The sequence below is a fragment of the Dama dama genome, chromosome 12, assembly GCF_033118175.1.
Source record: "Dama dama isolate Ldn47 chromosome 12, ASM3311817v1, whole genome shotgun sequence".
NCBI lineage: Eukaryota > Metazoa > Chordata > Mammalia > Artiodactyla > Cervidae > Dama > Dama dama.
The window spans coordinates 22,889,342-22,904,118 of NC_083692.1; the positions used below are offsets into that span (position 1 = coordinate 22,889,342).

Genomic DNA, 14,777 nt, shown 5'->3' on the forward strand with positions numbered 1-14,777 from the left:
ATGAAAATTAACTTGTCCAAAGTCCCATCTTCAGCAAGTGGTAAAGCCGGAACTCAAATCCAGGTCAGAGTGACACCAGAGAAGTGCCCCAGAGGGTGGCCTTTCCTTACAGAGGGTATGGGGTTTTGTTCCAGTAAATCCATAGCAGCTGATCTTTTTCTCTGGTTGATGATCTGAAAGTCCTTTTTTTTCTGAAAATTGAGGGATTTGATGTAGCAAAATCAAACTGAGAAACTTGAGCACAGGGGCTGGCAAACTACGGTCCGTAGGGTCAAACCTGGCTGACCTGGGCTTTTGTAAATATTGGAACACGGCCACACCCCTTTGTTTACATATTATTGGCTGCTTTCCTGTTGCAGGCAGAATTGAATAGTTGTGTCAGAGACCATATCCCTGCAAAGCTGAAAATATTTCCTATCAGGCCCTTTACAGGAAAAGCTTGCTAACCCTTGCCTTATCAGGGACTCAGGTTAGTACTTGAGGTCATTGTAGGTGGTGCCTTATGTGTCCCATCCCCTGAGCTCTGAGGCAGAGATCATATCATGTTTCCTACGTCCTTGTGGCCCCAGCTCCCAGCGGTATGATGCATACAGTCAGTGCTCAGTAAATGTTTGAAGGGCTTGTGTACAGCAGGGTACAGATAAAGAAAAGAATTGTTTGTTCTTTTAGGGAGCAGTCAAGATTTGGCAGAACAAGTTTCAGCCAAGCAGGGGTGGGAAGCCAAAGAAATTACCACTCTGGTGGTCTGCTACAAGCTCAGATGTTCCCTGGGGCGGGGAAGTAGAGGATATGTGAGGTGGGCCAGATGTGCGAGCTATGTGACAGTAGGGATGAGTGGGGAGTGTGGAGAAGTGGGAAAAACATGTGTAGGCAGGGCAGCTGCCGTGTGGATCTAACCAATTGTTGCTGAGTGGGAATAACATATCCAGTGTTGCCAGATGTTCTGACTTTTCAAAAGAAGCCAGAAATCCAGATTTTTAGAAAGGAGAATGTAGCAACTACCATAATCTATATATATGTATATCGGGGGGGAGAGAGAGAGGGTCCCAGGTGGTACTAGAGGTAAAGAACCTGCCTACCAATGCAGGAGACATAAGAGACTGGGCTTGATCCCTAGGTCTGGAAGATCCTCTGGAGAAGGGAATGGCTTCCCACTCCAGTATTCTTGCCTGGAGAATCCCATGGACAGAGGAGCCCAGCTACAGTCCCTGGGGTTGCAAAGAGTCAGACACAACTGAAGCGACTTAGCACACACACACGTATATGTATGTATAGTAGTAGTAGTTGCTGCATTGCAGGCAGATTCTTTACCATCTGAACCACCAGGGAAGCCCGTGTGTGTGTGTGTGTGTGTGTGTGTGTGTGACTGAATACCAAAGGGGAGGAAGGAAGGAGAAGATGGGCAAGAATAGCACTTGCTAAGGTCCAGATCTGTGGCTGGCCAGTCATGACAGAATGGTTTAACAGGCTTGAAGTATCACTACCCATATTTTACAGTCAAGGAAACGAAGGCTCAGAGGAGATGCTCGAATGGAAGTGTGTAGTATGTTGACCACAGGCTCTGGGCCAGATGGCTTCCATTTGGCAGAATGCAGATTAAACCCCGGGGGTTTGGACTCCAGAGCTGAGGTCTAAAGCTCTCCAATCACCAGGGCACTGCTGCCTCCTCTGCAGGGGCCCAGAACAGAACCTTCAGGTCTGGTTTTCCTCAGCTGTGAAGTGGCGGGTCACACTGTCTGTGTGGTCTCAACAGAGGGGTAACGAGCACAGCCAGACAGGGGCATAGACTCTAACCATCACCTCTGTTCTCCCAGGAGGTCACTTAACCTAGCTGGCTAGAGTTTTCCGGTTCCCTTGACACAGACCTTGCTTCTCGAAAGATTTCTAAAGCTGCCTTTAAGATGAGACATTCTGAGCCTTCCTGCTACCTTTGGGCCAAGACTTCCCTCTTTGAAATCTTCTCTCCCATTTTAAGCCAATGCATTAATAATAACCTATATGGGAAAAGAATCTGGAAAAGAATGAATGTCTATGTGTATAACTGAATCGCTTTGCTGTACCCCTGAAATTAACACATTGTAAATCAACTATACTGCGATTAAAAAGAGGTCGAGCACCAAGATCATGCCAGGACGGCCACGCTGCTGAGCCAGGAAACCAGATGAGGCCCAGAAAGGGTTTTGTTTATTTTAATGAAATGAAGTTTGCTGCTGTAGACTATCAAAGACAGTGGAGTGGATCACCCAGAAGGAGCTCTCCTGGGGCTGGGGTGGGAGGAGACATTGCCATTTATCCTGGCAGGGGAGCCTTGGGGACCAGATTTGGGCCCCAGTGGAAGACCCCAGACCTTTGAAGGATGATCATGTGGGGCAAGGTTTTGACTCTGGCTGATCCTGGTGGGAAGAACCAGGCCTGGAAGGGTGAGCCTGTGGGCAGGCTGACTGTGAATAACATACAGAACCTGAGGGGATGGAGTGGGTGCTCTGGGAAAGGCATCGGTTCCCTGACCCCGAAGATGTTCAGATGGAGGCCGGAGGCAAGGAGCATCCATGCCACAGGAGAGGATAGAATAGATCCATTTCTTGTGTGATACTTGATTCTAGAATGTGTAGACTTCATGGGATTGGGACTTGACCTGGGTGAGTGGTTGGGGTTTAACCAGATGAGAGCACCTGAGAAGGAATTTTCATTTTAAAATCTAGAGGCAGGGAAAGCCTGATAGCTTTGGGTGCCAGAGCCTGGGAGTGGGCTTGATGATTTAGCATCTGTCCTTAGGTTGGATGGTGGCCATTGGTCTGGGCAGTGGTGACCCCCCTGGGGTGGAGGGTCTAGTTTTCCTCCACATGGAGTTTCTTCAGCATCATTGATTCTGCTATCTGAATACTGCCTGCCTGGAGTGGGGCCAAGAGAGAGGCAGGTTCTGAGTGAAAGCAGGATATGAACAGCTTCATAGGTAGCTGTGGTTTAGGAATGGCATCTTCCCACACCCACAGCAGACATTTGTTAATCTGTCATCATGACTTTTCCCCCAGGGGCCCGGTTGCAGCCATGGCACCCTCCTTTTGGACTCAGCGTGTCAGGCCATAAAGATGCCTGTGAGATGGACAACCTTACTCCAAACTTAGAGATGCCTAATGAAAGGATCCATTCTGGGGAGGGTTTTTGAGGGTCAGGGGGCTCAGGTGGACACGGGGGATGGGGTGGTGCATGGGCTCTTAACTGAACACAAACCACTCTCTTTGCCTGTACTCGGCTCCTCTGTTTTCTGGCATGAAACTGCTTCCTTGGTAGGAGTTGAGAATTCAGTAAGCAAACTCCCCAGGGGTTGGGTATTTCTGGAAGAGAAGAGAAGTAAGTTGGCAAGACCCAGAGAGGAAGCTGTCTTGTCTTCCTTGGTATTGGGAGGACCCTGAGCTCAAGGCCAGCAGGAAGCTGGGTTATTTAGCCTTTATGCTGGCAAAGACTGAAGGCAGGAGGAGAAGGGGGATGACAGAGAACGAGATGGTTGGCTGGCATCACTGACTCAATGGACATGAGTTTGAGCAAGCTCCAGGAGATGGTGAAGGACAGGGAAGCCTGGCGAGCTGCAGTCCATGGGGTCACAAAGAGTCGGACACGACTGAGTCACTGAACAACAAATAGGGGTGGGTGGGTACACACACACACACCCCTCCATCCCCCAGGTCAAGAGGGACTGGCGTTGCAGCCTCTACTCCTAGAAAGGCATTACCATCCGGAGTTTTTACTCGATGTTAAAAAAATTTCTCCTTGATTTGAGATGGTGTCCATAAAATTTAATACCTGATTTTTGTCTTCGTCTGTAATTACAAAGATTTTTTCCAAATCATCAAAAAATTGTAATTATGATTTTGAATGGCTGTGCTAATTACCTGATTGTTGAGCACAAGTGTGCCGTGTTCCAGATCTGCGCCCAGTCCTAGAGAGGCCTGAATGCTGTTGTGTTCTCTGCCCATTCACACACCCGTGGTTAGTGTCCTCCATTAATTCATTCATTTAACAGTTGTTGATGGAGGGCTTTTTCTGTGCCAGGCACAGTGCTGGGCTCTAAGCAATGCTGTAAAACAGGGAGCTTATGTTCTAGAAGAGGGAGAAAGAAAATACACGTATCAGTTGGAGTAAAGAGGGAGATCCAGGGAGGGCTTGGTGAGAAGATGAAGGGGGGAGGAGATAGGAGGGAGGTGAGGGATATCCCGGGAGAGGGGGGCAACAGGGAGGCCGTGTGACTGCAGGGGTGGGGTCAGGGGTCCCAGAGGCCCCACCAGCCACTGCCTTTGACTCTGAGTGGGGTGGAAGCCTTGTACCTTTTGAGCAGAGGGAGTGACAGGATCTGGGGTTTACTTGGTCACGCCTTGTATTTTGTACCTTCACAGAGTTTCCAGGGTGGGGTCATGATAAGTAACCTGGCAGCAAGTGCCTTTACACACCAACCTTACTCTACATTTCACACTTCTGGCTAACTGGGGCTAGAGAGAGAATTTTACTCTCAAAAAGTTGAGCAACTTCAAGATCCCTTGCTCCCTGTTGACAAATTATTTCCCCAAGAGGTGTTTCTTTAAAATGAATTTATACTTTTAGCCACAGGGTGATAGATAGCCACATGGCTATCTATCATTATATCGATACCATCATCACCATCATTATCTGTATTTGCTTTGTTCACTTAATAGCTGGGAAAATGATATATCTCTAATTACAAGTGAGTTTGACATTCTTATAAGTTGGTTGTTTGTATTTCGTGTTTTGTGAAGTGTCTATTCATGTTTTTTGCTGACTCTTGTATTATGAATTTAGACTTTTTTATCTTATCAATTTATGTAAGCACTTTGAATGTTACAGATGCAAAACTGTTGGGAGTCACAAGTGAAAGGGCATTTTAAACATAGCAAACCTTTAGGAGGGGCTTCCCCGGCGGTCCCGTGGTTAAGACCCCATGCTTCCACTGCAGGGAGCCCTGTTCAGGGAACTAAGATCCTGCATTCCATGAGATGTGGCCAAAAAATAAAATAAAAAATATTAAACTTTTAGGAACTGATTCTTGACTGACTGACTCCACTTCCCCCTCAGCACGCTCTGCAGAGTGTGTGACAGCTGTCTTAGTTGTTGAGGAGGATGGTTGCATGCTGCTGCAGCTCCCTGTCTCTCTAACCGAGTTTCTCAAACTTGGGTCATTGCTCTGCTGATGCCTAGAATTCTAGGAGGGGCATTTCAGCCCCCCTCTTAGCAGGAAGAATCACATCCTGTCCCATGCCCAAAGTGGACACTGTTCTTCCTTTGCTGAGAACCCTGGTGCAGGCTCAGCAGGTTTGCCCCCACGCTGCCCCCCCCCCCCCCTGCCCCCGAAGCGGCTGTGGGCCAGGCGTCACTGCTCATCGCCTGTACCTTGCCGGTCGTAGAGCAGCATGCAGTTTTGCCCTCTCTTTTGTGGAAGGGGATGAGGTATTAGAGTTAATTTCCTTACAGGAATCCACTCTTGTTTAAAAAGGTTTGTGGGAGGCAAACCCAAGTGGACATTGGCTCAGGGGATCAGGGGTCCTTGGAAGTTGTCTCTTCTCATGGTCTTTTCGGGTGTTCCCCAAATCTACTGTTGTTGGAAGGGAAGAATGAGATATTCTTTCAGTGCCTGAGTCTTAACTGAGAGTAGCTCATCACGGGGTCAGTTTACCGTCTCCTGACCTGGGAACAGGAAAGGTAAGGAGTCTGTGTTTGTTACCTTCACAGTCTCCAAGCCTATAAATGACTACATCTTTTAGGCTCCTTAAAGACAGGGCTTTTTTAATCTTTGTCCTGACTCTAAGTCTGGGACAGGGGGAAAAAAAAAAACTTCATAGAATTTATAGCATTTTTTAAAAAATCTAGAAGGTGCCACTTAGACTAAATTTAGTGGGGTATCTCTTAATTTTGATCTTGAAGCTGCTGTTTGTTTTTTTATGAAAAAATACCCAAGTTATGGCATCATGAACTTGATTTGTGAGTTAGTGGATCCTTCTAGTAGCAGTTTATAAACCTTTGTCAGGTTGGTTAATTTCTGTTGCCTGCACTGACTTCCCAGGTAGGTGGATGGCTGTTCTGAGATCTGTGCTTGCCCAGATGTCCTCCGCTCATGGAGGCGCCAGGACATTTGCGATGGCATAGAAGTCCTTTTCCTCTTCTCTGTTAGGCTTGTGGACACTGCCCAGGTTTAAGATGGCCCTTTCTCTGTTGCCTTTCATGTTGTACCCAGTTGAATTAACCACACTCTCCGGGTTCCCCAGGACACCCCAAAAGAGACTTCCGTCCTGGGACCTGCGACATGTAATTGTGCTGATTTTTTTACTTCCCTCTAAAAGTGGATTGTGTGGCCTTTGACCTCCTAAGTGGTGCACAGTGACATGAGCACTCAGGAAATGTGACCTTTGTCCCTGCTGAGACCCATCCTAACATGTCTTGCTGCTGTTTCTGTAGAAATCGTGGATGGGAATGTGAAAATGACCCTGGGCATGATCTGGACCATCATCCTCCGCTTTGCCATCCAGGACATCTCCGTGGAAGGTAGGTCTTCTGCTCTGCTCCATGCTGTCCCCAGGCTTCCACCTCTCCCAGGCCTTCACCATCACATCTTCCTCCCTGATCCATGAGGCAAGAGGTCCTTCATCACAAGCTGCATCCTGGGCTGCTTATCCATTGGTGGCATCCTTGCTCTCTTCTAGTCTACAGACAAGTAAAAACTGGAGTGCTGGCCCCTATAGTTGCGTTGGCCTCCTCACTTTGGGAAAGCCCAAGATGGCTGTGGGGAAGTGTATTGGAACCACCCCACCTGGCTCTTGGGTTGTTAAATCCCGAAGAGTAGGGAATAGCAGTCAGGAGAGCCATGAGAGAGACAGGGCCTCCACTTTGCTCCCATAGCACCCTCTGGCGGCCACCTTGCAGATGTGCAAGGGGCCGCAGTGGTCTGGGGCCGTGGTCTGTCTAAACTTTGGGTTTTACACTCCCGCAGTTTTTCACCTTTATGTCTGATAGGTGTGTATTTATTTTTCAGTAAATTATATTTCTGTATTTCTATATCCTGGAGAAGGAAATAGCAACCCAATCCGGTATTCTTGCCTGGGTAAATTCCCAAATACAGCGGAGCTTGACAGGGTACAGTTCATGGGGTCGCAAGAGTCAAACATGACTTAGTGACTAAACCCCACCCACCACCATTGCTATATCAAACACTTCAAACCAAATTTTTTAAAATGAGATGGAGGTATTTTTAAAATTCATTTTAATGGCCTAGAAATTAGTTTTTAATGAGAGCAGTGTGGATTAAATTGCTTTGTTATGGGAATCTTGGTTTGATACTTAGTGATACAGCAATGTGAAGGTCTTAAGTTTGGTTTATAGATACCTGGTATTTAGGGCTGAAGTGACTAAAAAGATACCCACAGTAGTTGCTTAGGGTTCTTGTTAGTGATAATAGATACAAATCTGGTTTTCAAATAGCTTTCTTGATGAGTTTATTCTTTTGGGTAGACTTCTTGTCAGCTCTGAGTAAATTGTTGTTTTCAGCTTGTAACTGACAAAGAACTTGAACTAAAAGCGGAAGCATTAGCTTTGAAGTTTTTTTTTTTAATCGTTTTCTTGTGCTTTAATTACTATATTATCTTTGCAGGAAGTGTTTAGCGTCATTTTTAAAGTCCATTTTGTGAACTGACACCCACTTTCCTGAGTACCATGAGCTGCTGTTCACAGATGTGAACGCGTGGGGGCAGTGTGGCTTGCGGCCCTCCTGGGCTGGAAGCTCCTGGGCCCCTTAGATACCTGCCTTACTTGCTGACACCTGTCTGTTTTCCACACAGCAGCAGTGTCGATGCTTGCGTCAAGTATAAGGAGACCTTGTTTTTTCTTTTTAGATGAACAGTAAATGTGACTAGGAGTCCTAATGCTTTCTTCTTACGTGACTGTGCAGTCCACAGGGCACACGGGCCCTCCCTGTCTGAAGAGGCCTGGATTTCAGATTTCACAGACCAGGCAACCCTTCCTCCCCAAAGTGGCTGCCCGACAGAGGTTGCCAACTTAATTTTGTGTTGTTGCCATTTCTGCATAAAAGGGAGTGAGGGGGAAAGAGTCTGAAAGTTTGAAAGGCCATTTTCTCATTATTTTAATGTATCAGGTGGCCAGTTCTGAAATGATCCCTGGCTTACTTCTCTGTGTCTCAAATAATGTCTCAAACTTTGTCCAGGAAATAGATTTGATGGCCTAGTAGCAGCAGGGTTGAAATCTAGGAGTCTCTGTGTGGACCCCCATGTGAAAGAGCATGGACCCTGTCGTCACCAGGGGGCCTTCAGGAGCCCACACCCTCCTTCCACCAAGCCAGCCTCTGACCTCTCTGCCTGTCATCCCCTTCCCCACAGAGACTTCGGCGAAGGAAGGGCTTCTCTTGTGGTGTCAGAGAAAGACAGCCCCTTACAAGAACGTCAACATCCAGAACTTCCACATAAGGTGCGTGGCTGGGGGCTGAGGGGCTCTTGCAGAACCCGGGCTGCTTCCCCCAAGGCCCCTGGGGCCCCCTGGGCTGGGTCAGTCTCTGCTCTGGATCAGAACACAGAGCCTTGGGGAAGGAGTCGCTTTTCTGGAAAGGGAGCGTCACCCTTCGAGGCCCGCTCTGTCCTGGCTTCTGCCTGATACATCTTGGGTTGATGCTCTTGGAGCCCCCTTAGGAGAGTGTCCAGGGAGTTCCAGCCTGGGGCTCTGAAACAGAGCAGACGGGGGCCCCAGACCTCAGTGGGGGGCTTGGGTGGGACGTGACAACTTGCTGAGCCCCATGGAGCCTTAGCACGGTGCCTGGGATTGTGGCAGGAAGCAGGTTCCTTCCCCTCCTGTGTTCTCCCAACTCCTGCTCCGAGGAGTTGTGGGTTCATCTTTGGAAAAAAGGAGACCCCTGCTTGGCACTTTGCCCTTAGTGCTTGGCCCCACTCACCCTTTGGCCACCCCCCACCACCTCTCCCCTGGGCAGCTGGAAGGACGGCCTCGGCTTCTGTGCCTTGATCCACCGACACCGGCCCGAGCTGATCGACTACGGGAAGCTGCGGAAGGTTGGTGTGCTTGCCTGACCCTCCCACCCCTCCCCCGCCGGCTCCCACCCAGCTGGTCCCCCTGGGGTGGGTGGGGGAAGGGTGGGACTGGGCCCCTTGCTCTGAGAGCCCACAGTCCAGCGTGAGAGTGTGGCAGTCTTCTTAGACCAGCCGAGGAGACGGCCCCTCTGGAAATAAGAGGAAAACACCTTCCGTCAGGGCCACTTGAGTTTATATGTGCTTGCCGAAATGCCCAACCTGCCAGGAAAAGTATCAAAAGCACCACAGAAATTGTGTTAGGATGCTGAGATACTAAGTGGCATTTCCCTGTTCTGAGATCCTAAGTGGCGGTTCCCGTTCTGATTTTCTGGGTTTCCCAAGGTGCATGCGTTACTTTTGTAACTTTAGATACCGCATGTCCTTGGTGACGTGTATCCCAGCCTTGTTGGAGACTTGCTGCACAGTCCTGGGCAGGTCCCCGCTAGGGATCTGCTTTCCCTCCTGCCCGAAAGTTGGAGGGGATTTTGTTGCCACTTGATTTCATTTGTGCTTTTGGCGTGAAGCTGCTGGGGGATTTTCTTGAGCGCCTGTGTTGAGGAGCAGACCGAGAGGTGGGAGCTGTGTGTCTAGCCTCGTGGTGGTTTTAGCATCCGGGCTGGTTAAAGGACACTGGCCTGACCTTGGAGAGGGCTGTCCGGGACACTCGGGACTCACCACCCTCCTTCTCAGCCCATCCTGGCACAAGAGGCCTCATAGAGCAGGCATCCTGGGAGAGACCACGGTGGTGCCCTCCCCACCCTCCCCACCCCAGTAGATGGTCTGGAGCTTGGGTTGGAATGTCCCCTGTCGGTGCTTGGATCTCGTAACAAAAAAGGCTTCTAGGAATGACTGTTCTGGTATTTGTCTCCTTGACCTCGATACTTGGAGGGTTTGGTGTTCAGCCAAGTCCCCCGCCTTGCCTGTGCCCACCGTGGCCACGGCAGGCTTGATGTTGCAGGTAGAGGAGCTGCTCTGTGGCATCAGACCTTCTGTTTGGGGAGTGTATTTGTTGGGGGCTGCCGAAAAGGATTTGTGAGGGAGGAAAGGAGTCGGGTGGAGTTTCCCACCCCTTCCAGAAACCCTAAGCTGGGCCTGAAGCTTGAGGCTGGGTCCCCTGCCTGCCTGGAGGGGCCCGCTACCTGCCAAAAGAGGGGAGCCCGCTGACGCCCTGTGGTAGCTGTGTCCGGGTGTATGTGGACGGGGGCCGGCTTCCCTCTCGGGAGATGGGGATCCCACTCTAATTCAGCCACTTTGCAAAGAAAAAAAAAGCAATTCGAGACCCCTCCCACTGCCCCTCACCACCCCAGCTGAAAACTGTGCAGCCAAACCAAACAGGGGCCAAGGTGGGGGAATCCTGGAGATGGAGACTTTTTTAAAGGCGTCATCATCACGGTCCCCCCAGTGGTCAGCTGATGCACTGTGGCGACAGGAGTGCGTGTGCCTGGTCCCTGCGTGGGGGCTGGGGAGGCAGCACCCAGTTAATGCACAGCTGTTCCCCAGCCCTGTGTAAAGCGGGGCCTGTGCTGACTGTGGCTCTTCAGTCTCACCCCACACACCCCCGCCCTGACCCCAGGAGCCTCAGCCATTCGGGGAGGGGTCCAGGGGCCTTTGTCTCATCCCCGGCCAGCTCTCTCCCTGCCCTCTGTCCTCTCTGTCTTTTCATTTCTCCCAGCTCATTTCTCTGTGTTTCTCTGCGTCTGTCTCTTCTCTTTAATTCAGTAGCAACAGTAATGCTAGAATCCTAGCACAGACCTGTTCCCACTGAACTGTGGACTCTTTCCAGAAAGCACAGAGGTTGCCAGAGGCTCTGGTGCTTGGGAACAGGGGGGAGCCAAGGGCTCTGACCAGGGAGCTCTTCCTTCCCGCACTGGCTCTCGGTGGGCGTGGGGGCCTGGTGGTCCCTGGGAATCCGGCGGGGCAGGGGGGTGTGCACCCAGGGCCTGAGGATGGCCTAAGGCCTTGGACGGATATGACCGCTGTCTCTTGGCAGGGGTTTTTATCATTCTGGAAACTGTCAGAAACTTTCCCAGAAGGACTCCACCTTCTCTATTTTGAGCAGTTTCTTCCTGAAAGTGTCCCAAATGAATGGATGCATCCTTTCGTCCCCTTTGATTCTCACCTTGGCAGATGCAGAAGCTGAGTTGCAGGCTGACAAAGTCAGTTTGCTTTAGGTTAGTCTCAGGAACCCAGAAGAGAGTGGGAGGTCCAGCCAGGAACTCTCTCTACTAAGTTGTGGCTTTTTTCCCACATTATATATATATATTTTTAATTTGGTACAATATACATAATATCAAAAGTACCACTTTTAGAGGGGTGGGAGGAAGGGGATGTTTGTATACATACAGCTGATCCACTTTGCTGTACACAGAAGCTAATATAACATTGTAAAGCAATTATACTCCACATTTATTTTAAAGTACCACTTGAAGCATTTTTAAGTGTACAGTTCAGTGATATTAAGTATATTCACACCACCACCATCCATTTCCAGAACTCTTCATCTTGCAAAATGGAAATTCTGAAGCCATCACACCATCACTCTCCACTCCTGCTTAATGTTTTTAAGGTTCATCTATGTTGTAGCACATATCAGGATCTCTTCTCTTTTTATCACAGAATAGTATCCCATGTCTATTTATCTGTCCATGAACGTTTGTGTTATTTCCACCTTTTGGCTATTGTGTATAATGCAGTTATGAACATGGATATACAATTATTTGAGTTCCTGCTTTCAGTTCTTTGAGATATAGACCCAGAAGTGGAATTGCTATGTCATATAGTTCCATGTTTAACTTTTGAGGAACTTCCATAGTGTTTTTCCATAGCAGCTGTAGCATTTTACAATCCCAGCAAACAGTGATTTTTCCACCTCCTCACCAGTCCCCAATAAGTTTCCTTGAGAAGGTAGCAGAAGCCAGAATGTAGTCAGAAGACTGTGGCTATTTGAAGGAGTCCCCAGATTTCATGGAATGTGAACACCAAAGGGGCTTGAGAGCTCCTAGTCCAACTTTTGAGTAACAGATCGGGAGACTGAGGTTAGGTTATTTGCCACTCCAGCTGGCTAATGGCAGAGCTGAAACCAGAAGTCAAGACTAATGGCTCCCAGGCCAGTGCCCCTCTCTCAGCTTGCATTTCTTAGCAATTCTTTCTTGGGCTGCAGGCTAGTATTCTTCAATCTATTTCTTTGACAAAGAAACTGCAACTTGAAGAGAAAGATGGCATTTTAAGCCCCCTAGCTAGCAAATCCTGGCCATGAGGTCAGACTTCTATACCCTAAGCTGGCCTCCGAGTTCTGGACCAGGGAGGGGCCACAGCAGTACCCCCTTGCCCCCCAGTCTTGATGATCATGCAGGGGTGGGGTATCCAGAGACTTCTCGTGCTTCTCACCTGCCTCTTCTCCCCTAGGATGACCCGCTGACAAACCTGAACACAGCTTTCGACGTGGCAGAGAAGTACCTGGACATTCCCAAGATGTTGGATGCGGAAGGTGAGAGGCCCTTTCCTCTGAGCCTTCGGCTTTTCTCCCAGCTGCATCCAGTGGCTCAGGAGCTGGGCCTTGGCACTCTGAGGCCAGACGGGAGAAGGCCTGGTTCCTGGGATCTCTTCTGGGGAGCCTGGGGATCACTAGTCTCTCAGGGATTCCACAGACAGACAGATACCTTGAGATCTGGAGGCAGAGGTGGTGGCTGGTGCTGAAAAGGGCATCCTGAGGGTGATGCTCATGTTGGTCTTGGAGTTGGGGTGGTGGGTGTCAGGGTGGAGCACAGTGGTCCTTTGTTGTTTAGGGGAGAGAAAAAAGTTTATTTACATGTGCTTCAGGTACACACATGGGAGCTTGCAGTGATGGGTAATTCAAAGAGATGATTTGTGTTTGAGGTCTAGATGCATATCTAACTTCATAGGGGAAAGGGAGGGAGAGAAAGAACACTTAAGGGAATGCTAATGACTTTTTGGAAAGATGAGTGGACCCTTAGGAGAAGAGATGGAAGATACAGTTTGTGACAATGTCTGTCAAGTTGTGGGGCCATTTTCAAATGTGCAAAAGCAGGGAGAATAAGGAACTTCCATATACCCACCATCCAAATAGAACAATTATTGAGATTTTGTCACATTTTTTTTTCTTTTTGTCTTTTTTGTTGAAGTATTTTAAAATAAATCCCAGATGTCATAGCATCGCACTACTACATACTTCAGAATACATACCTTAACAATAGAAATATTTTCATTCTGTTTTTCAATCATAAAATAATTTTCACACCAAGCAAATTGACAGTAGTTCTTGGATATATCTGCCACTTGGTTCAAAATCAAATCCCCCCCCCCCCAAAAAAAAAATCAAATCTCCCCATTATTTCTCTTTAGTTGGTTTGTTTTGATCAGAGTATGCATGTGGCATTTCATTGTTCTAGTTCTTGTATCTTTTCTAATCTATAGCATTTCCCTCTTCCCTCCAATGCCTTTGGTTTCTGGCATTGAACTTGTAATCTGAGGACCAGCTGTCCTGAGCACCCATTACTCTGGTTCGTCTTGTTTCCTTTCTCAGGTACCATTTCACTCCTTCTTCTACCTCTTGTGTTCCTGTAAGTGGAAGTTGATGCCAGATGCTGGTTAGATCCAGGCTCAGCATCTTGTCAAGAAGACTTACGGTTCTGAGAGCTGCTTTTCCCATCACATCAGGGAGTGTATCATGTGTTCACCAGCTGGCTTTAACTCCAGCTTTTTCTTGACAGACATCGTCGGAACCGCCCGCCCGGATGAGAAAGCCATCATGACTTACGTGTCCAGCTTCTACCACGCCTTCTCTGGAGCCCAGAAGGTACCTGGGGCCTCTTGCTCCTTCTTTGCCCAGCGCACCTCATGCCTGACCCCAATCCATGCCCTCCCGCCCCTCCTTTCCCCGCCTCTCCTCGGCGACAGGGTCCGGACAGTCTGTCCCTTCAGTAGCGTCAGTCCCCGGTGCCAACGTGGCATGTCATTCTTGCTCAGTTCCTCTCCCACCCACCCCGCCACCCCACCCCAGCCTCTCTGCTTTCTCTCATCTTCCTCTATCTGCTGTCTCAGAGAACACTGGGAAAGAGCTCATCTTCTGGGACCCAGATGGCAGACTTTAGCAGGAAGGGGGCGGCGTAGGTGAAATTAACCAGGAGGCGCCTGGAAGGCACCGTGGGCAGTAGCCCTCCTTGCCCACCTCTGCTGAAGCTATGGCTTTAGCAGAGCAGCAGGGTGGTCCTTAGGGAGCAGATCTGACAGAGGCACCTCCTGTCTTCACTGACTCGTCCTGCAGCGGTGACATGAAGCCCCTACCTTTCTCCCGCTCACGGCCGTGGTTTAGCCAATCTGTCCACAGCCCCCTTGGGCCTTGCTGCTGCTGCTGCTGCTAAGTCGCTTCAGTTGTGTCCGACTCTGTGCGACCCCATAGACAGCAGCCCACCAGGCTCCCCCGTTCCTGGGATTCTCCAGGCAAGAACACTGGAGTGTGTTGCCGTTTCCTTCTCCAATGCATGAAAGTGAAAAGTGAAAGTGAAGTCGCTCAGTCGTGTCTGACTCTTAGCGACCCCATGGACTACAGCCTACCAGGCTCCTCCGTCCATGGGATTTTCCAGGCAAGAGTACTGGAGTGGGGTGCCATTGCCTTCTCCGCCCTTGGGCCTTAACACCTTCTATATCTTGCCCGGGACCCCCATG

At 49.3% G+C, this 14,777-nt stretch overlaps 1 protein-coding gene across 3 annotated transcripts in view; it reads left to right on the forward strand.

Annotated features, from left to right (window-relative positions):
* Positions 1-14,777, forward strand: part of ACTN1 (actinin alpha 1) — a 97,056-nt gene that overhangs the window by 59,072 nt on the left and 23,207 nt on the right. For all 3 annotated transcript variants that reach the window (XM_061156806.1, XM_061156804.1, XM_061156805.1), the window contains exons 4-8: positions 6,463-6,549; positions 8,394-8,481; positions 8,996-9,074; positions 12,498-12,579; positions 13,823-13,908. In XM_061156806.1, the coding sequence (XP_061012789.1) occupies positions 6,463-6,549; positions 8,394-8,481; positions 8,996-9,074; positions 12,498-12,579; positions 13,823-13,908 (422 nt within the window). The remainder of the gene's footprint in view (positions 1-6,462; positions 6,550-8,393; positions 8,482-8,995; positions 9,075-12,497; positions 12,580-13,822; positions 13,909-14,777) is intronic.